The sequence below is a fragment of the Bos javanicus genome, chromosome 16, assembly GCF_032452875.1.
Source record: "Bos javanicus breed banteng chromosome 16, ARS-OSU_banteng_1.0, whole genome shotgun sequence".
NCBI classification, from domain to species: domain Eukaryota; kingdom Metazoa; phylum Chordata; class Mammalia; order Artiodactyla; family Bovidae; genus Bos; species Bos javanicus.
The window spans coordinates 65698265-65721627 of record NC_083883.1 but is presented as its reverse complement, the minus strand read 5'-3'; the positions used below and the strand labels follow the sequence as shown (position 1 = coordinate 65721627).

General features: G+C 40.8%; 1 protein-coding gene across 1 annotated transcript in view; it reads left to right on the top strand.

The window, feature by feature from the left end:
- The window catches only part of COLGALT2 (collagen beta(1-O)galactosyltransferase 2), a 121170-nt gene that overhangs the window by 92042 nt on the left and 5765 nt on the right, over window positions 1-23363 (top strand). Inside the window, exons 7-10 of the mRNA XM_061383460.1 lie at window positions 7491-7567; window positions 11003-11109; window positions 18564-18696; window positions 18902-19029. Of these exons, the coding sequence (XP_061239444.1) occupies window positions 7491-7567; window positions 11003-11109; window positions 18564-18696; window positions 18902-19029 (445 nt within the window). The remainder of the gene's footprint in view (window positions 1-7490; window positions 7568-11002; window positions 11110-18563; window positions 18697-18901; window positions 19030-23363) is intronic.

Genomic DNA, 23363 nt, shown 5'->3' with positions numbered 1-23363 from the left:
TTTGCTGCTGATGCACATGATCATTTGCAAGCCATTTGGTCTTTCCTAGTCTCAATATCCCTGAGTTTGCAGAAAGAAAGAAGAGCTCACTACTATTTTCTATAAGTACAGAGAATAATAGAGATAATGTGTGTGTTGAGGGCGGGGAACCAGTATTCGTAGAGGGAATGAGATTTGAATCATCAGTTGGTTCACTAGCACAGTATTTCTAGAACCAGCCCTTAGGAATTTCTTTTGTGAATTTCTTTAATTTCAGTATGCCTGCCTCTTCTCTATGTTCTAGACCCAGAGGCCAAGGGCAGTATCTTATTGCCTTCTATCTCAAACACCTAGCACAGTCCTTGATATATAATTGGTAACGGACAAATATTTGCTGAATGCATGACCAGACAATGAAACAATGAGCAAATGAATAAAACCTGTGTCGCAAAGTGCTCTGAACATGAAGTTAGATTCACAGACTTGAACTCAGGCTGTGTCATGTAGGCAGAGAGAACAACCTCTCAAAGCTTTAGTTCCTTTATCTGTGGAGTAAGGATAAGAACACTGACTTTGCAGGGTTGAGAGGAGCACATAAAAGAATAGACATCAACCTCATAAGACTGAGAGTGTTCCTGTTACTAGGACTCCATTCAATGCTTGGTAATGTGCCTTCCCTTATCAGCCCCATTGCATGACTGTCAGTCTTGACTCCAAGTAGATGTCAGCTCAGAGAGGCTGGCCAGAGCCCTCTCTTCTTTTCCTCCACAGCAGGAGTTGCCAGCCTCCAGTATCTAATGCCCAATGATCTGCAGTGGGGCTGACATAATAGTAATAGAAATAAAGTGCACAATCAATATAATGCTCTTGAATCATCCCCAAACCATCCCCTTGCTCTGGTTCCTGGAATCTGTCCTCGACCCTCTCTAGACCATGCACAGCCTGTGGCCACAGTAAGGGATTCAGGTTTTTATTCTAAGAGTAATAGGATTCCATGTGGATGGGGGAGGGAGAATGACATGATGTGGTTTATGTATTTAGATAAATCATTCATGCTGTGGTGTGGATACTGGCACGTAAAGGGACCAGTACATCTCTCCTGGTGAGAAATAATGGTGGTTGGAATGCAAACTGTAGCCGGGAGGTGATGACAAGCAGGTGGATTTGGGATATATTTTGAGGGTAGAGCCAACAGGACTTACAGAGAGCTGGTTGCAGCCCATGAAGGAAAGAAAGGAATCAAAGACAACTCCAGGAGTCTGGCCTAGTGTACGGTTTAGTGAAATTGGAGAGGCTTTATGGGGAAAGACTTGGAAGGGAAGTTGTGGCCATGTAAGCTTACGATATATATTAGACATCTGAATGGAGAGATTAGGAGACACTTGAATATGTGAGTCTAGACTTCAGGAAAGAGACTCCAGTTGGAAACAGACACTTGAGAGTCATCAGCATTAAAAAGACATTGGAAGCCATGGAACAGTGTGAACTTGCTTGGCTGGAGAGCATAGAGGAGGAAGAGGACAGGGTGGAGGACAGATCCCGGGGGGGTGGGGGGGGGCGCGGGGGGGAGACACACAGCCAGTGTTTCAAGAAGGAACCAGCTGCTTTTGAGAAGTCAAGTAAAATGAGGATAGGGAACTGATCACTGGTTCTCTCAGATAGAGATCTGTGATGACCTTGATAAGAACTACTTCAATGCAATGAGGACAAAAGTCATTGGAGTGGGCTGAAGAGAGAGCCATGGGGAGATGAGAAAGTGGACTCTTCTTGGCATGGGAGATAGAGAAATAGGGTAGTGTCTGTAAAAGAGTGAAAAGTCAAGGGAGGAGGCTGTTTTGTTTCATTGTGTTTTGTCTTTTAAGTTTTTTTTTATTTTTTAGGATCAGATTTTAACTTGTTTGTTAATGAGAATGAGAATACTAATGAGAAAAGTCCAAAACATAGTGAGAATTTAATGATGTAGAAAAGAAGATATTTAAGGCCCTTGAGAAAACAAGTTCTAGATAGAACAGGGATACTGTAGCGACAGGAAGGCAGGGTATGTAGGCAGAGAGGCAGCTGGGCTTGATGTGGAAAGGAAAGATGGGTCTAACTGGGCTTTAAACATTTTCTCCGTTACATATGTGATCCAGTCATCAGCTCAAGAGAGTGTTGAGGATTTCAGGAGAGAGGACAAGGCATAAAATAGACCTCTCAGAGAGTGGGAAAGTAAGTTTACTGTGGCAGCATAATTGCATCATTTGGCAGTATCGAGTGCCAATTTGACATCTGTGGTTGTAATTTTGAAGTCACTCAGTCAACACAACAGTGTGAATTTCTCTCTTCAGTGTTCTTGGTGGGAAGAGAACAGTTGGGTTTAACCAGGATTGGAGTTTTACCAAGCAAGATCAGTGGAAGAGAATGAAGGGTCCTTCCAAGGGATGGTTAGAGCTGTAGACCGTGAAATCTAGGTTGGGTACTGATGGGAGTGACAACAAAAAGGGTGTGATGGATGCAGACAATGTGGTGGGCCACTGGAAGAATGATCGCTGGTGCTGGATTGTTGGTTGTTGGATCACCATGTGGATGCTGTTTCTAAGAGTGGTGGCGGGGTAGTGAGACTGGGAGCCGGTGGCTGAGGGAGCATGAATAGGAGGTACAGAGCCCTGCAACAGGCTTCAGAGAAGCTGGGGTTTTTGAAGAATAAAAGAGAAATCGGTTGGAGTGAGTTGGAGGACATGAGGAAAATCAGCTTTCACACTAACAGCTGAAAGGGAGGCAGTGACCTCAAAGGAAAGCCAAGTCTTGGTCAAAACAAAAAGGCAAAGAGACATTCAGAAAAAGTGAAGGGACTTAAGATATCAGGGAGTTTATGAATTTCAGACTGGAGTTTCTAGAGATCAGAGTAGAAGAGTTTGGATTGGGTGGAGACAGTGTGTAAAAACAACAGCTAACACTTCTAAAGGCACTGACCATCACCGTCATGTACTTGCTCATTTAGTACAGTGGGAGTTGGATAGAAAATTCAGGGATGTATGACCAGAGGCTCAATCTTGTCAAGGGGATAGTAGAAAACAGGTTGTGAGGCATGAGAAGATTGGTTGGACAAATTAGCATGAGGCAATGGGCTAGCTTAGGTGCCTCTTCTCAGTAATGACATTTTGAGGCAACAGAACGTCATGTAAAGATTGTTTAAAATATTGCATCTGAAGTTAAAAGATCTAAAAACTGAGTTCCAGCTCTGCCAGTCACTCACTATTTGAATTCGGGCAAGAGTCTGTCTGGGAGTCCTGATCTCAGTTTTTACATCAAGACAAAGAGTACAAGCATGGATGCTCAGTTGCTCAGTTGTGTCTGACCCTTTGCGACCCTATGGACTGAAACCCACCAGGCTCCTCTGTCCTTGGGATTCTCCAGGCAAGAATACTGGAGTAGGTTGCCATGCCCTCCTCCAGAGGATCTTCCCAACCCTGGGATCAAACCTGAGTCTCTTACATCTCCTGCATTGACAGGCAGGTTCTTTACCACTAGCCAACGGGAAGCCCCAAACAGCACACCCGGCCCCCAGTAAAAGTGAAGATAAAATGACCTGGTGACTAGGAAATCACTTGTGTGTGTTAGTTGCTTCAGTCGTGTCCAACTCTTTGCGACCCCATGGACTGTAGCCCACCAGGCTTCCCTGTCCATGGAATTCTCCAGGCAAGAATACTGAAGTGGATTGCCATTCCCTTCCCCAGAAGATCTTCCCGACCCAGGGATCAAACCCTGGTCTCCTGCATCACAGGCAGATTCTATACTGTTTGAGCTACAGGGAAATCCTTAACAAATCACTTTACAAATTGTAAAGCACCTAAATGCCAAGCGTGACTGTGTGGTCAAGAACAGAGAAGTGCCTAAGGAAGAAGATTGTTGTGGCCACAGTGTGCATAATGAGTTGTAACAAGCAAGACAAAGAGCATACAAGTGTTTGCTGTTGCTGTTGCTGTTAAGTCGCTTCAGTCGTGTCCGACTCTGTGCGACCCCAGAGACGGCAGCCCACCAGACTCCCCCATCCCTGGGATTCCCCAGGCAAGAACACTGGAGTGGGTTGCCATTTCCTTCTCCAATGCATGAAAGTGAAAAGTGAAAGTGAAGTCGCTCAGTCATGTCCGACTCTTCGCGACCCCATGGACTGCAGCCTACCAGGCTCCTCCATCCATGGGATTTTCCAGGCAAGACTACTGGAGTGGGTTGCCATTTGAAAGGTGTTAAAACAGCCCAGACATGTGAGTGAGGACCTGAGCTAGGGGGGTGGCTGCAGCCATGGAAGAAGTCCAGGAGAAACTATGAAGAAGTGTTAGGATTTGGTCCTAGCACAATCTTGCAAATGTTTTTCTGGGCATGACTGGGCTGGTGCTCTGTTCTTTGGGTGGAGTTTGTTCCGGTGTAGATGACAGAAAGAGCAACACGTGGTGGTCACCCAGGAGCAAGGTCTTACCAACTGAGCTTCTGCGAGCTCAGCCCCATTGCCCAAGGCCAACTTGAGGCCAGTGGCTATCAAGGTCTAGCTTTGGGGGCAGGGTAGAGTGGGAGTTAAGGGTTCATGTGCAGGACCTAGGTCTGACTAGGGTCAAATACCAGCTCTATCAGCTCTGTGACCTTAGGCATGTTATTTAAGCCTTTGTTTGCCTATCTGTAAAAATAGGGACCTGGCCTGTGGGACATGTTGTGAAGATTAAATAAATGTGAATATATATATCAAGAGTGTAGCCCAGAGTGCAGTGGGTAATAAGATCGCTATACCAATAGCTATTATTGTTATTCCTAGATCTGGAAACAATTCAGGCACCAATGAGGCACATCCCACCTGGTGGCAGTACACTGAGGACGTGTATAGGGAGGGATTCAATGAGGGACTGAATTAACTGTGGTTAATGGAGTCAGAAATGACCCAGAACAGAAGCTGGGATGTCTGATGACAGCAAAGAGGCATCCCTTCTCCCCACATAGTCACCTTTTAGGTCTAATTAATATCATCTCCTGTTTGTCCCTGTGGCTTAACTCTACCTTCAGCTACAAAACCCAGACCTGTGTCTCATATTTCTATTCAATGGTGGCTTTCAGGACCAGCCACTTGTGGCTTTTGGGGAATACTTGTCCTGTGCACACAATGACTACCCATGTTTGATGGAAGCAAAGTGGCTAAAAGCAGACTCTTCAGCTGAAACGTTAAAGCCAGGCACCCAAATGGAGACCAACAGAGACCAACAGGGAGACCAAAATTTACCCTCCTCTCAAGTCTAAGGCCCAGGGAGGGAGGGCTAGACAGCTCCTCAAACAACATGAACGGGAAGGAGTTGGTATGTTAAGATTTTTTGCTTGTAAAACCTAACCCTGTACATGGTGACCCTGCAATCAACATTTGTTGATTTTAAAAGCAATTAACAGAGTTGGATGGAGCAGGAAGAACCAAAATGTTCTGGGCTGCTAATGGAAACAGAAACACACTCACTGTTTACTCATAGAAATGTGACGGTGAGGGTCAGGTTTGAAATAATAAGATCATCTCCTGTGTTTGGCTTAGGAAATCTGTCTCACTAGTTTCTACAGTTTCACATGACTTGATCATAAGAGAAACTGGATATCATGGTTTCTCTTTAATATCCCAATAAAGGGTGAGTGAAACAAAAAATATTCTTTGGACAGCATCTCAATCAGGACAGCTGAAGTTATGCTGGGATATCTCATAGAGAATGCTGAAATCTCATTTCCACGTGTTGGCACCTCATTCTGCTGTTGCTGCTGCTAAGTCGCTTCAGTCGTATCCGACTCTGTGCGACCCCAGAGATGGCAATCCACCAGGCTTCCCTGTCTCTGGGGTTCTCCAGGCAAGAACACTGAAGTGGGTTGCCATTGCCTTCTCCGGCACCTCATTCTGCTGCTGCTGCTAAGTCGCTTCAGTCGTATCCGACTCTGTGCGACCCCATTCTAGGCTGCTTCAAATTTTTGCCTTCTCCATATCAACATTGGCTACTAAGATCATTGTGGTGGGACTGAGTAGGGAGCATGGGAGGAGAGTTTGTAGATCTGAATAGCAGCAACTCATATGGCCATGACTAACTTCAAGGTGAAAAAGCCCCTTTCATATACCTGAAATAGAGGGGAATGGATATTGATAGACAGTAGCAATGGCCATCAACAATAACCCGTTTACCTGCTCTCATGTAGCATTTTCCTTGTATTACGTCTTCAAGGAAAACCAAGTGAGTACTTTGACTTTATGCATACCAAAAATCTTCAAGATCTTCTTGGGCTCTTTAATCAATATTATTTCTAACCTTTAAAACATATATATAAGCTTTTCTAAATAAAGCTTTTTGGAAATATGAAATAAAGAAAACTTTTATCACTTGAGATGTAACACTCGTCCCATCTGAAAACTTCATTGTAAGCCCTGTACCAAGTTCTGGGATGTGGCCTGACCCTTGGAGGTGTGTATTAGGGGCTTCCCTGGTGGCTCAGATGATAAAGAATCCGTCTGCAATACAGGAGACATGAGTTCCATCTCTGGGTCTGGGAGATCCCCTGGAGAAGGAAATGGCAACCCACTCTAATATTCTTGTCTGGAGAATTCCATAGACAGAGGAGCCTGTTCATGTTAAAATAAAGGATCTTTTGAGTACCTATAGCTAAACTTGCCTGGATGGAAGAAAAAAAAAGTAGTCCCAGAGTTTTACAATTTTAAATGTATAGAAAAAAAAGCATTCATTAGAAAAAGTCTAGCCTATTTCTGAGTTCTTTCATCATGGGCCACTATGAGTAGTAACTGGGAGTTACTGAGCATTTACTGTGTTGATTTACTGTGGTTAGTGCTTTGCATGTAGGTCTCATTTAAATTTTCTAACACTCCAAGATATGCACTTTTATTATCCTGATTTTACATGCAAAGAAAGAAAGAAACTTAGAGAGGTCACCTATCTGCTCCAGACCTTCACAGACCAAAGTTTAGACCCAGATCATCTGACTCCAAGAGCCTTCACCCTTAATCATTACCCTGAATGTCCTTCCAAGTTTGGAATGGACATGTACGCACTGCTCTATTTAAAATGGATAACCAACATGGACCTACCTTATGGCACATGGTACTCTGCTCAATGTTATATGGCAGGCTGTATGGGAGGGGATTTGGGGGAAGAATGGATACATGTACATGTATGGCTGAGTCTCTTTGCTGTCCACCTGAAACTATTACAACATTGTTAATCGGCTACACCCCAATAAAAATCTTTAAAACTATCCTCCATATATTCTTAAAAATAGGTCTTAAGGGAAATGGAGCACATGTTGCAATCTGCATAAAAACAAGTGCTCTCAAAACCAGCACAGTGACCACTGGGGTTCTTGTGTAGCCACTTAACTCTGGAAAACTACTGAGAAGTTATTCCCTACCCTGACCATGCAGGTTGTGTTTCCAGAGGTCAGGCTGCGAATGGGATGCTGTTGTCTGCAACTCTCACTAACAAAGCACTCTGCATGTTTCTTGTGTCTTCCAGTTGACGGTCCTCCAATGGAACCTTCCCAGTTTGTCTCAGTTGTCCCTAAATATCCAGACAAGATGGGATTTGATGAGGTAGGCAAGGTGTCTGTGTCTGTGTGCACCTGTATGTGTGCGCATGTGCACGTCGTGTTTATATGTTTATATCAGAACAACAAGCCTGGGCACATGTCTGAGTCAGCCAGAGCAGCTTGGCTGCCGAAAAGAAACTTGGAAAAAGTTCTCAGTTTTTGTTGTGCGTTATTCACTTATCTTTAAAAAGGAACATTATGGGAAAGCGAATTGATCATTGAGTCAGAAAGATGTTACTAATTAGGCATGAAAGTCATATTTTCTAAGAGCAGATATTGCCATGTTTTATCAAGATTCAAGGGTAGGGTAAAGAAGATATATGTTTTAGGTATTAGAGGACTTTAACTTTATTCTGAATAAGTGGAAACCATTCTGGAACATTCTTTGCTTTATTTTCTCTTTGCTCTTCTTCCACGGGAAAAATTGGAGGGCAGGGTTTAGAGGACAAAGGAAAAGAGAAAAAAGAAACCCATTCTAAAATTTGTTTTTGTAGCAGGCAAGAACTTCATAATAATGCTCCAAGGGCTATATTTATTATTACACTATAATTGTATAACGATTGAGCAGAAATGTAACAAGATGCCTGTCTTAGTGATATGCTCAGCAGAACCAGAATTGTGACCCCAAAAATCACTGAATCCTTCATGGGTCCCTCATGTCACATAACTGCTGATCCATGTTCAGGAACTTGATGATCTGGAGGCTGGGACAGTGCCTTGGGAATCCACAAACTACGATGGAACTTTTCCATGAATCTGCGATATGTTATAAGCCAAACTTTGTGCTCTATGCTCCTTGCCACTGATTCACTGAAAGAAAATGCCTTGTTTATCTCCCTGTATTATGTCATATGGGTCTCCAAAGTACAGCCATCTTAAATTCCTGCTGGAACTGGAAGTTGGGGGTTAGTCTATGAAATTTGTTGGCAGATTTCAGAAATGAAAAGGAGTATTTCATGAATATTAATTGGAAAGGAGTTAGAAACTATCATGCTATTTCTGCAGAGGGCAAGATGAGATTAGATGGTTTTAAGTGTAATAGAGATGAATTAGACTAAAGTAGAGAAGAATTAAAGTGTAGATAGTTTTATAAACAATCAGTGCTTCAGAAATATTGGCCCACCCCAGATACTGAACTGGCTTCCACATATTACTTACAGCTCTCCTTTTCTGCAGCTTTCACTAACTCTCATGTCTCCAGGTAAAAGAACCCAAGGGTCTTTATGTATATTCATTTTTCCCTTTATAAACACATTCCAATGAGGATCAAATCAGAGCAAATACCATGAGACAAAAGCAGGATCTTCTAGCTCTGGTCTTCCATTTGCAAAGACTGGGTCACTTTTAGAAGCCTTCTGAAAAAGGCCAACTCTATCGAGATACAGACACGGGAACTCTGCTCTCCTGAGCCCTGGCAGTCATCTCCCTGGAACAGAGATAGGATAGTAGAAAAGAGGATTTCAGGGCTTTTTCAACCTTCCCTGTACTCTGTGACCTTGTTGGGGTGTCTGGGCTGCATTTGGCTGGGTGGCTTTTTGTCTGTTTACTATTCACTAATATGAGCAAGCCGTCTGTGTTTTCCCTTCAGAGCTGCAGTTTTTACTGCACTTGTCCTGGCAGGACCCCGGATGGGATTATTATTTACCAAAGTCTTCCCAGACTAGAGGTCTTGGGTCTGAGGGGACTTTTTGTTGTATTTCTGTTAGTTTTTGGTTTCGTTTTGCTCTCCTGGCGTGACCTCAGGTAGCTCCATGTGTACACATGAGGAAATGCCCATTCCTTCCCATAGCCTTAAAATTAGGAGATGGAACGTGTTCCCATCACAGTAGGATTCTAAACAGGAAGAAAACGACATATAAATGAACACAACTCGTTGTTATAAAATCCCAAGTAACAGGGCAAATACAGTTACCACAGAAATTTTTTTTTAAAGAATTGCACAGTTAAACAGTGGAGGTAATAAAATCATGATATACCTAATCCACTTTGTTCTGATTCAGATGGATGATTTTTTCAAAGAAGACGTCTTGCTCCCCCATCCATTCTTTTCCTTGAGCTGTATAAGTGGATGGAAGTGAGAATATTTTTATAAAATATTGAAGAGTTGAAATTTTACTTAATTCAGCTTTTGATCTGGTAAAATGTATAACATTTTGATACTCCATTCAGAATGATTGTGTGAACCATGGCTTAACCCTCAGTAAAGTCAAAACTCCAGCCTGCTTATATGACATGACTTCTTCTTTATTCTAGACATAATGCAAACTTTATCACAAACCACATATTATAGACAATTTAATCTGTATTGGCCTTGAAGGATAAGATTACTCTACTCCCTCTTTTTACAAACAAGGGAACTGGACCCCATAACATTAGATGTCTTCCTCAAAGTCATCTAGATGGGTCTTTAGGATGAAGCCAGTATTGTCCAGCTTTTTCCTGCAGGCTTCTCCTTTCCCATGCTATTCAGTATTTCTCGCTGGCAACTGAAGTCTCCCTCTCTCTCAGGACTAGTTTAATGTACAAAGTGAGTTTATTACTGCTTGCAGAAAAGGACCTTATTAAAGTACTTCATTACCTGTAACAACTTTCATGAGGCTTTGGGTTCTTCTGTGGCTCCTTAAATCTGGGAATAATCAGAGCAGCCTCCTTATCTGTGTAACTCCCAGTAGCACTCATGATAGGTGTGTGTTCGGTGCAGTCATCAGGAATTTCAAGGCTACTGTGAGGAGCTGCAGGAAGACCCAGCCCTCACGGGGGACAATCTGAATGCACACTTTGGGGACTTCATGGATCAGTACATGTCTTCTTATAAGACTTCCGTCAGATCCATGTAATATGGAAATTAATGACTCTCCCTAAAGGACTAATCCCAAGAGCAGAGTCCTTTTTTCTTTACTTGTTTCAGAAAAAGTCAAAGAGAGTTGAAGAGGTCTGGTAAAGAAGCTATGAAAATTAAGACCTTAATAATTCGATTTGGAACTCATAGTAATAAGAGGAATTTGTTAAGACTAGATTTTTCTTACTCTTGGAATGACTTTAAACTTTTCTACAGAGGATATAAATTACAAGAATAGCCAATATTTTGTTCCCAGGTGATAGGACCAGTATGACTTCCATTTTACAGATGAGGAAACTGAGGTGTAGAAATTGGACCAACGAAACACTTAGCAGACTTAGGTCTTGATAAATCCAACCACTTGCCAAACTTCTTCCTTCCCCTTGGTCTCATATGTTTTGGGTTTAATTCACCTTTGGCCTCCTGAAGAATAGCTTTTTGACCCGATATGAAATACAAATAAATCTTCACCACTTCCCCTAACCTTTCCACTCCTTATTCTAACTAAAGCTTTGTTCCTTATACTTCCTTTGCTTTTCAACAGCCTAAAATAAAAACTGAGTAATCTGTATTTCTTTTCCTTTTTTCTTCTTGTATTAGATTTTCATGATAAACCTCAAGCGCAGAAAGGACAGGCGAGACCGGATGTTACGCACCCTGTATGAACAGGAGATTGAGGTCAAGATTGTGGAGGCTGTGGATGGAAAGTGAGTTGAGTTTTCTCCTCAAACCCTTGCCGCTGTGGCTGGAGTGGATATGCTCCCTCTCCAACTGAGGTTTAGTCCCAGTGGGCGGAATCTGCAGTCATTGCGAGATAGACATGCTTTCACAGTGCAGCCTATTTTGGGAAAACTTTATGACTCATAGAAGTTTATATATGTTAATTTCACTGAGCAGAGAAGAAATCCACTCATCATCCTGTGCTCTCTGGTCTTCACTATGCTTGCCCTGGGTGTGATTTTCCATTGTCTCTGGGGGTTCTTGCAATGGTCGTGGTGGTTGCCAGCCCTGTAGTGCCTTGGAAGGAATGCGTTCAGAGTTGCATTCAGAACCTGATTTAGAGCAAAGCATCTTACCTTGTGTGACTTGACCTGAAGAAAATAAGTGGAAAAAATGCCTAACAGTCTGTGTGTCCTGTTGCACAAGGTGCTTGCCACAGTCTGCATGGGCTGATTACTTTTTCTAGGAACATGGCAGGAAACTTACATACAGTATCTGGTTGGAGTCCTTCAAGAGTTTTTGTTATTGATGTTGTTATTTTGTTTTGCTTTGCCCTTTAACACTCTATTATTTCAAGGAGTATGTTAGCAGTCGTGTCTTACTTTTTGTAATCCCATGGACTGTAGCCCGCCAGGCTCCTCTGTCCATGGAATTCTCCAGGCAAGAATACTGGAGTGGGTAGCCATTCCCTTTTCCAGAGGATCTTCCGTGCCCAGAGAGTGAACCCTGCTCTCCCACATTACTGTCTGAGCCACTAGGGATATTTGCAAAACCTCCTATTCCATGTTATATATAAATTTGGAATATGAATGACTCTAAGGAGTATGGCTAGAAGCTCTTGTGGAAGTTTTTATGACTCTTTTAGAGAATCTCGTCAGTGTTTCTCAAAGTGTGGCCTGTACACCCATGTCACCGTCCCCAGGGGCTGGTTAAGAGGGCAGCTTCCTAAGTCCCAGAGCCGCTAAATGATGATCTGTGTAGGGCTGGGCTGGGAATCGGCACTTAAGAAACCTCAAAGTGATTCCTGGGTAAGGTTGCCACGTAGAATAGAGGACACCTAGTTCAATTTGTCCCAAACATTGCATGGGTCTTGTACTAAAAAATGACTGTTTATCTAAAATATAAATTTGACTGGATATTTTTGTGTTTTACTTGCTAAATCTGGCAACCCTATTCTTGGATGTACTAGAATTTGGGAACCACAGTCTCAAATACCTCTAATAACCCCAATCTCCTTTATAGACCACATGGACGAAGGAAAAGTAGCTGAGCTGTGAGAGTTCTTTATGTGCTCTGCATACAGGTCTCTTATCAGATGTATAAATTGCAAATATTTTTTCCCATTTTATGAGCTGTCTTTTCACTCTCATGATGGTGTCCATTGAAACACAGACATTAATTTGATGACGTCCAGTTTATATTTTTGTTGTTGATTGTGATTTTGGTGTCATATCTAAGAATCTGTTACCAAATCCAAAGCCATAAAGACTTGGTTCTGTCTTTTCTTCTAAGAGTTTCATAGTTTTATGTTTTATATGTATCTCTTACACATTATTAGATCTTTGATTTATTTTGAGTTAGTTTTTATATAATGTGAGGTAAGGGTCCAATTCATTCTTTGTTTCCAATTCATTCTTTTGTACAAAGTTATCTATTTGTCTCTGCACCATTTGCTAAAAGATTATTCTTTCCTTTACTGAATTGTCTTAGCAACCTTGTAAAAAAATTAATTAAATAGAAAGGTTTATTGCTGGATTCTCAGTTCTGTTCCATTGATGCGTATGCCAATCCTTATTTCCCACAGTAGCTTCTTATGTGTAAGGAAGTCCTTCAACTTAGTTATTCTTTTTCAAGAATGTTTAGGCCATTCTAGGTCTCTTGGATTTCTGTATAAATTTTAGTATTAGCATACCATTTTCCACAAAAAAGTTTGGATTTTGATAGAAATTGCATTGACTCTGCAGGTCAGTTGAGAGAAGTACTTCTCTGTAATATGAAGTCTTCTGATTCATGATCATGAATATCTTTCCATTTATTTATATCTTTAATTCTTGGATTGATATTTTATAATTTTTGCTTGCACATCTTGCATTAATATTGTTAAATTTATTCTCAAGTATTTTACTCTTTTTGGTATTATGATAAGTGGAATTGTTTACTTCATTTCATTTTTATATTGCAGATTGCTAAGTGCATAGAAATAGTTGATTTTTGTATACTGATCTTGTTCCTACAACCTTGCTGAACTCACGTATTAGTTCTAATAATGTGTTTGTATGTAAGTATGATCAGGCCATTCAAGATGACTCCTCTCTTGTTCTCTGTACAGCTCCTACTTGACCAGTCCTTGCTTCACTCACATAACTATCCAACCCTCTTAATTATAGGGCTTAATCAGTAACTGCCTACGTGCTTGCCCCTGCCACAGTCACTGGTTTCCTTGGTAACTGATGAGCCAATGTGATGTTAATGCCCCCTATAAATGGTAGCCTCCTTCTCACCCAAGTAGTGAAGACTGCTGCTGTGTCTGGCCTCTTGTCTGTTGTACACAAGAGAGTGACATGCTCCGGGATCTTTGGCTTTAGACTTGTAAGATCCCCCTATCCAATAAATGATTAACGTATCTGTCACTGTCTCTGGGTTCTTTCTTTGGTTTCAAGGTTGGCTAAATTACAAGGTTTGCAGTCCTGGGAGGTGCAATCCAACAGTTTTTGAGCCAGCCAGAGGCTGAGGAAACTCCCATGAGCACCAAGATGTTGTTGAATAAGGATGAGGAACAAAAAGTCATGGGGGTAATCCTTGGCTAAATCCTCAAGTACAATGTTGGATAGAAATGATAAGAGTGGACAAAGGAGGCAAGAATATACAATGGATTAAAGACAATCTCTTTAACAAGTGGTGCTGGGAAAACTGGTCAACCACTTGTAAAAGAATGAAACTAGAACACTTTCTAACACCATACACAAAAATAAACTCAAAATGGATTAAAGATCTAAACGTAAGACAGAAACTATAAAACTCCTAGAGGAGAAAATAGGCAAAACAGTCTCCGACATACATCACAGCAGGATCCTCTGTGACCCACCTCCCAGAATATTGGAAATAAAAGCAAAAATAAACAAATGGGATCTAATTAAACTTAAAAGCTTCTGCACAACAAAGGAAATTATAAGCAAGGTGAAAAGACAGCCTTCAGAATGGGAGAAGATAATAGCAAATGAAGCAACTGACAAAAAAATATACAAGCAACTCCTACAGCTCAACTCCAGAAAAATAAATGACCCAATCAAAAAATGGGCCAAAGAACTAAATAGACATTTCTCCAAAGAAGACATACAGATGGCTAACAAACACATGAAAAGATGCTCAACATCACTCATTATCACAGAAATGCAAATCAAAACCACTATGAGGTACCATTTCACACCAGTCAGAATGGCTGCGATCCACAAGTCTACAAGCAATAAATGCTGGAGAGGGTGTGGAGAAAAGGGAACCCTCTTACACTGTTGGTGGGAATGCAAACTAGTACAGCCACTATGGAGAACAGTGTGGAGATTCCTTAAAAAACTGGAAATAGAGCTGCCTTATGACCCAGCAATTCCACTGCTGGGCATACACACTGAGGAAACCAGAATTGAAAGAGACATGTGTACCCCAATGTTCATCGCAGCACTGTTTATAATAGCCAGGACATGGAAGCAACCTAGATGTCCATCAGCAGATGAATGGGTAAGAAAGCTGTGGTACATATACACAATGGAGTATTACTCAGCCATTAAAAAGAATACATTTGAATCAGTTCTAATGAGGTGGATGAAACTGGAGCCTATTATACAGAGTGAAGTAAGCCAGAAAGAAAAACACCAATACAGTATACTAACGCATATATATGGAATTTAGAAAGATGGTAACAATCACCCTGTGTACGAGACAGCAAAAGAGACAGTGATGTATTAAAAAAAAATAGGAACACATTAGTGTACATTTTGAAAACAAGATTGCAGGCTTGTGTATCAAATTATGCTCATTGTCTTTGGGTGGTAACTGTTTTCCTTAAAATAATTTACTGTAATCTACTTTATAAAACTTCATTAAGAACTTACTTTTATCTTTTTTAAGATGGACATTTAAAAATTTTCATAATGAAGAACAAAAGTTACAAAAAAAAGAAATGATAAGAGTGGATAGGCTTGGCTTGTTCCTGTTATTAAGGAGAAACATTTAGTCCTTCACCATTAAATAGGATAATTGGCTCTGGAGTTTTCACAGATGGTCTTGATTGGGTTGAGTGTTTCTATCTTGAAAGGGTGATGGTGTCTTAGTTTGTTTGCTGCTATAATAAATGACCACAGACCAAGTGGCTCAAATAAACATTTGTCAAAGTTCCAGAGGCCGGGAAGTTCCAGGGAAGGGTGCCAGCATGGCTAGATTATGGTGAGAGAGCTCATCCTGCTTTGTAGATGGCGATCCTCTTCCTGTGGGCTTCCCTGGTGGCCCAGTGGTAAAAGAATCGCCTGCCAGTGCAGGAGCTGCAGGTTCAATCCCTGGGTCAGGAGGATCCCCTAGAGAAGGAAATGGCAACCCACTCCAGTATTCTTGTCTGGGAAGTCCCATGGAGTGAGGAGCCTGGTAGGCTACAGTCCACGGGGTCACAGAGTCAGACCCAAGTTAGCACTCAGCATGATCTCTGTCCTCTTGCTGTACTCTCCTATGGCAGAGAGCAAGGAGAGGGGAGAAAGCAAGCTCTTGCTTTCTTATAAGGGCACTAATCTCATTTACGAAAGTTCTACCTTAGGATCTACGGCTCCACCTCCCTATCAACATGTGAACTTGGGGGAATATAAATAGTTAATTCATATACAGTAGGATTTTTGTCAAGTTTTATGTCTGTTTAGATGATCGTGGAATTTTCGTCTGTTAATAATGATGTATCACTTTTTTTTTTTTTTCCATGTGTTAAATGAACCTTACAATCCTGGGATAAATCCCATTTGGTCATGATGTATAATCCCTCTTCTCTGATGCTGGATTCTGTTCCCTAGTATTTTATTGGGGATTTTTCTATTTATCTTAAGGGATATTGGTCTCTCATCTTCTTGTGATGTTTTTCTGGTTGTGTATCAGGATAATACTTTATAGAATAAGTTGGGAATTGCACCCTCTTGAATTTTTGGTAAGGGTTTGAAAGATTTGTGTTAATTCTTTAAATGTTTGGCAGAATTCTGAATTCTTTACTGAAGCTATCTGGTCCTGGACCATGTTTTGGAACTTTTTTTTTTAATCTTTACAAATTCAGCCTCTTTAACTGTTATAGGTATTCAGAATTTCTATTTCTTGAGTTGGTTTGTTTCTTTTGAGCAATGTGCCCGTTGTATCTAGATTATCTAATTTGTTGATGTATAATTGTTCATAGTATTTTCTTGTAATCCTCTTTATTTCCACAAGACCAGTAGGGATTGCTCCCTCTTTCATTCTTAATTTTTAATAATTGAGTCTACTCTTTTTATTTGCCTAAAAGTGTTATTAGTTTTGTTCTTTTCCAAAGAACCAACTTTTGGTCTTGTTTTTGTCAGTTTTTCTATTCTCTGTTTCATTCATTTCCTTCTTTCTGCTTGCTTTGCATTTAGTTTGTTCTTTTTCCAGTTTCTCAAAATGGAAAAGCAGATTATTTAAGATTCTCTTTTTTAAACATAGACATTTGTACCTGTAACTCGCCCTCTAAGTACTGCGTTAGATGCATCTCGTAAGGCTTGGTACGCTGTTTTCATTTTCATTTGTCTCAAAATATTTTCTCATTTCCTCTGTGATTTCTTTGACTCATTGGCTATCAAGGAGTATATTATTTAATTTCACATATTTGTAAATTTTCCAAGTTTCCTATCAATTTTTAATTTCATTGTGGTTATAGAACATACTTTGTATGAATTCAACCATTTAAAATGTACTGAGGCTTTATTTATGGTCTATATAGTCTAATATGTGGTCTTTCTTAGAGAATGCTGCACATACAGTTGAAGAATGTGTATTTCGCTGTTGTTGCCTTTAATTTCAGTGTCAAATCCAAGAAATCATCACTAAAGCAGTCAAGGAGTCTTATCCCCTTGTTTTCTTCTAGGACCCTACTATTAATATGAATTTGATGGCTATAAATTAAGATGTTAATTATAATCCCTAGGGCAATCACTAATAACTAAAAATATACTGAAATATAAACAAAGGAATTAAGATGTTAAAGTACAAAATATTGAATCCTTATATTGTACACCTGAAACTAATGTTATATGTCAATTATATCTCAATAAAAAAATACCAACTTCAATACTAAGGAAAAACTTAACAGCTATATAGCTTTATTCCTTCCCCTTCCTTTGTTCTATGGTCACACTAATTATTTCTTTATATGCTCTTTATACATTATTTGCTCTTACTGCTTTATGCAGCTATAATTTAAATCAGATAAGGGAAAAAGTTATGAACAAAAGGATACTTACACTATTTATATTTACCTATCCCAGGTGGCGCTAGTGGTAAAGAACCTGCCTGATAATGCAAGAGACATAAGAGACACTGGTTCAGTCCCCGGGTCGGGAAGATCCCCTGGAGGAGGGCATGGCAACCCACTCCAGTATTCTTGCCTGAAGAATCTCGTGGACAGAAGAGCCTGGCAGGCTGCAGTCCATCGGGTCACGAAGAGCCAAACACAACTGATGTGACTTAGCATGCACGCAAACACCTGCACTTCCATTTACCAAGGCTTTCATTTCTTTATGTGGATCTGAGTTATTCTCTAGTTTCCTTTCATGTTAGCCTGAGGGATTCCCTTTAGCGTTTGTCGTAGAGCAGATCTACTAGTGACGCCGTTTTTGTTTATCTGGGACATCCTGGTTTTTCCATTTGTGAGGTCTAGCTTGACTGGATACAGCATTCTTGGTTGAGTCTCTCTGAGTTGGCACTTTGAATTTGTCAACCTTCTGGCCTCCATGGTTTCAGATGAGAATCAACTATTAATCTTACTGAGAATACTTTGTTTGTAGTGAGTCACTTCTCTTGCTTACATGACTCTGCATTTTAATTTTTAACTCCAAAGGAAAGATGTACACATGTGTACAATTCCTCTTATGATTCTTTCCTGTCCTCATTCCTTTCAGTGTTTAATAATATTTAATGTTTCTATTAGCCACTCTCCTTCATTAGGAAAATACTTTTTCAAAGGTGCCAAAAAACTGATGATACTTAGAACTACATTGGGTGTTGTGAGGGATATGTAAAATATAAGACCGCATCTTGTCTTCACAAAGCTCATAATGCTACAACACACTAACCCTGAGGAGCTTCTAAGGAGCCTGCTCAGTGTGGGGAATACACAGACCTCTCCCTCCCGGCTTCTGCAGTGGGGACCTCTCAATGTGTTAATTTAGGGGCGTGTTCTATCTTACAGGGCACTCAACACAAGCCAGCTGAAGGCCCTGAATATTGAAATGCTGCCTGGATATCGAGATCCCTACTCCTCCAGGCCTCTAACCAGGGGTGAAATCGGCTGCTTCCTTAGCCACTACTCTGTCTGGAAAGAGGTGAATAATGCTTCATTCAGATGTGCAGTTCTGTAATGAGAAGGGAGGAGAGTGGGACCATTTTACTGTTGATGAACCTTCACCGAGATTCCAGTTATGAGCTATTATGTGTTGTGCTACTATACTTTTGACTTTTTAATACCTATTTTGATTAGATAAATAAGTATCAACTTTTCATTGGGTATCTTCCCCCTGACCTTTGCAGGTAATTGACCGGGAGCTGGAGAAGACTCTTGTTATTGAGGACGACGTGCGTTTTGAACATCAATTTAAAAAGAAGCTGATGAAGCTGATGGATGACATTGATCGAGTTCAGCTGGATTGGGAGCTGATGTGAGTAACAAGACGACAGGCTTTTCTAAGAGTACTGAGAACTCTTTCAGTTCTTTCAGCACCAAGAGCCCCAACTCACAGGAGGTGGGGCTCAAGCTTCCACTTACCTGGCTTTCTCTCCAGCAACAAGAAGTAGGTAGGGGATACCCACTGGTTTGGGGGCTTCTCTGGTGGCTCAGATGGTAAAGATCCCACCTGCAATGCAGGAGATCTGGGTTTGATCCCTCGATTGGGAAGATCCCTTGGGGAAGGGAATGGCTACCCACCCACTCCAGTATTCTTGCCTGGAGAATCCCATGGACAGAGGAGCCTGGCAGGGTTGCAAAGAGTCAGACATGAATGAGTGACTAACACTTTCACTTTTGCATCTATATGTTCTTCAGGGTGAGAAAGTATGGGACTTTCTTTGAGACTTGGAATCTGCCTGTAGTTCTGGGGTTTTCAGTATCAGCATTTACCTGAGAACACAGCAGAAACCCACCCATGAAGCAGCATGGTGCATAGAGCATCTCCAGGGAGGACCCGTGCCAGGGCAAGGGTCCTGTGTCACACTTGAGCATCAGCTCACTGGAGGATGGGTTTCCTCTGCAGTCTCTGATGGTGTGTGTGGGGGGAGGGGAGAGGGGGTTGGAAGGTCAGTGGGAGAGCATCTGTTGGGGAGGGGAGCTGTACAAATAGGGAGAACACTGACAGCTGGGTTTGGAGAGTCAGAGGCTGTCTTAGGAAAACCAGACTCACCAAGGGAGTCCTGGCTCTGAACTGACATTTAGTTAATGCTCGTTGCCTGCTACCTCTGGGAACTGAGTGTGTGCTCTCTCTCTGGGAACTGAGCGCTCACTCTCTCTCATTTTGTTTTTACAATGAGATGACACTTTTTACTTCTTTCCAATGAGGCAGAAAATTCCCAAGCGTCATATTTACTTCCCATCTGTGTGTCAAAGGCAATTTCATCAGATCAGAGGCTGTTCCTTTAGCAGCTGCAGCCCACAAGCTGTCCCCGTTCCTCCCATCCTCGGAGGGAAACTTAACTATGCACTCGGGTGGAATACTTGTTCTCTTAGAAAATGTACCGTTCTGAGGTCAGAGGAAACCTAGTAATGGCTCACGTAACCGTGGGAATTAGACCCAGCACTATGTAATAAAGAGATTGGCTCCTGTCGGGTCTCAGTCATGTGATGAGATTCTGCACTGTCTCTTCTGATCATTGTCCCTAGAATCCTCTAGGAGTTCTCGCACCTCAGGCTTTCTGAGTCTGTGGTCCTGCAGCCTGCAGTTAAGGCCCCACAGGCATGGAGCTTGAAAGCTATTTCATGCTTATGTGACATGTACAAAGGCAGCTTTCACTTAAGCCTTGGAATCAGAGGACTGGCCTTGGGGAGTCTAAGGCTTAGAGTTGACATACATCCTTGTTCACTTGTGGTTTGGTTGATGCATTTCTTAGGAAAGCGTACCAATGGATCCAAGGAAGAAGAGTTATTGTTCTGATAAGGATATGGGGGATGGAGCTGGGGAGATGTTTTCTAAATTTCCATGACTGATCAAGGGCAAGTGTTCCATTGAAATCTATTATCTAATCACAAAGAATTATAGCTGTTTCCAATTTTTCACATCTCACTTTATAAAATGAATAAAGCAAATGTACTTAAACTCAAAATATGAAAGCATATAGGCTGTCTGTGACAGCAATATTAAATTTCTCCAGAAAAAGGAAATAGTAATCAGGGAAAAATAGAACAAGCCATTGAAATCATCTAGGGCAGCGTGTCCAATAGAAATATGTGAGACATATCATTTAAAATTTTCTGTGTGTGCTCAGTCATATCTGATTCTTTGCTACCCCATGGACTGTAGCCCACCAGGCTCCTCTGTCCATGGGATTTTCCATGCAAGAACACTGGAGTGGGTTGCCATTTCCTCCTCCAGAGGATCTTTCCGACCCAGGGATCAAGTCTGTATCTCTTGTGCCTCCTGAATGGGCAGGTGACTTCTTTACCACTGCACCATCTGGGAAGCCATCATTTAAAATTTTCTAGTAATCATATTAAAAAGATAAAAATAGGTGAAATTAACTTTAATAATACATTTTATTTAATCTAACATATCCAAATACTATTTTAACATATAATCAGTATTTTAAAACTATTAATGAATTAGTCTATATTCTTTTTTCATTCAGTCTTCAAAATCCAGTATGTATTTAATGCATACAACACACCTGAGTCCATATGCTAAATTTTCAACTGTTGAAGTAAACTGTAGCCCTACCAAAGTAATACATTTTGAATAAGAGAAAAATATTTTACACAAAGTCAATTTTAAAATTACAGTTTACATTTAGTATAACAAATTGAGTATAAGCTTAGTTCCTCAGTCACTCTGGTCACAATTCAGGCATTCAATAGGATTTTCTCTTTCACTTGATACATGAGAGAAATTCAGGCTCTTTGCTTTTAAGAGGCTGCGGTTGAGAGGTGACTATATTTATCTCCAGAAGAACTGAAGATGAACACAGACTTATTCTATATATCCTAGGATGTTTCAACAAAGAGGATAGCTTAAATATTGAAAGAGATGGTTTTTAGAGCAAAATAGAGGAATTCAGCTTTTTCTGACAGACAGAAAGCCAGATCTCCTCAACTTGGCCCAGGCAAGCAGAAGCAACCAGGCTCCAGACAGAAGTAATGGATCGCAGATCCATGGGTAGACTGGGGATGGGCAGAATAGTTGAGGGTACATCCTGCGTTGCAGAAGTAGTTCCTGGAGGACAGAACCCGGGAGGAAGCATGGGCAGAGATGGGTGAGGGAAAGCAAACCGTGCAAGTGGTTCCATCCATTCTTTCCCAGAGGAAACCTCTTGAGCTACTCTTGGGTTCCTAGGTCTTTCACTTTGGACTGTATCTTTTCCAAAGCATTTTCTTTCTTGTGTTTACCACCAGCATTTGGAGAGCTGTGCAGAAAATATCAAGTCCCCAGACTGAAGCTCTAGGGACTTGAAAGCAAAGTTGGGATTCTCACATCTGGTCTTTGTTGTCCCCTTCCAACCTCTATAAACACAGCTGAAAATCCTACACTACCTTTGGGAAATGATCTGAAAAAAATCTGCTTTTCGTCATGAAATTTTTAAAAGATTTTTTTTTAATATTGGAGTATAGTTGATTTACGATGTTGTTAGTTTCAGGTGTATAGCAAAGTGATTCATTTATACTTGAGATTCTTTTCCCATATAGGTTATTACAAAATATCTTGAATATAGTTCCCCTGTGCTATATAGTAGGTCTATGTTGATTATCTGTTGTGTACATAATAGTGTGTATGTGCTAATCCCAACCTCCTAATTTATTCCCCCCCCACACACACCTTATCCTTTTGGTAACTATTAAGTTTGTTATCTAAGTCTGTGACATATTTTGTAAATAAGTTTGTGTGCATCATTTTTTCAGATTCCACATGTTAGTGATATCATATGATAGTTGTCTCTCTGTCTGACTTAATTCACTTAGTATGATAATCTTTAAGTTCATCCATGATTCTACAAATAGTATTATTTCGTTCTTTTTTATGGCTGAGTAATGTTCCGTTGTGTATATGTACCACATCTTCTTTATCCATTTCTCTGTTGATGGAAATTTAGGTTACTTCCATGTCCTGGATTTTATAAATAGTGCTGCTCTGAATACTGGATGTATGTGTCTTTTCACATTATGGTTTTCTCTGGGTATATGCTCAGGAGTGGGGTTGCTAGATCATATGGCAGTTCTAGTTTTAGTTTTTTAAGTAAAAAGACTTGAAAAATTTTGTATCTTACAACTTTACCAAATTCATTGATGAGTTCTAGTGGTTTTTGGTAGTGTCTTTAGGATTTCTTATGTATGGTATCATCCCATTTGCAGCAGTGGACAGTTTAAATTCTTTTCTAATTTGAGTTCCCTTTATTTCTTTTTCTTCTCTGATCACTGTGGAGGACTTCTGAAACTGTGTTGAATAGAAGTGGTGAGAGTGAGCATCCTTGTCTTGTTCCTGATCTTAGAGGAAAATGCTCTCAGCTTTTCACCTTTGAGAATGATGCTAGGTTTGTCATATTTGGCCTTTATTATGTTGAGGTAGGTCTCCTCTGTGCCTGCTTTCTGGAGAGTTTTGTTTAAAAAAAAAAATGGGTGCTGAATTTTGTCAAAGTTTTTTTCTGCCTATATTGAGATGATCATGTTTTTCTTCCTCTAAATGCTATTCTTTAATAATATTTATACTCACTTGCTCACACTGGTGAGTATTCCCTTGTACGTCTGCCCCCAGTGTCCTGGCCCCCACAGTGAGTCACAGCCACTCCCCCACCCCGC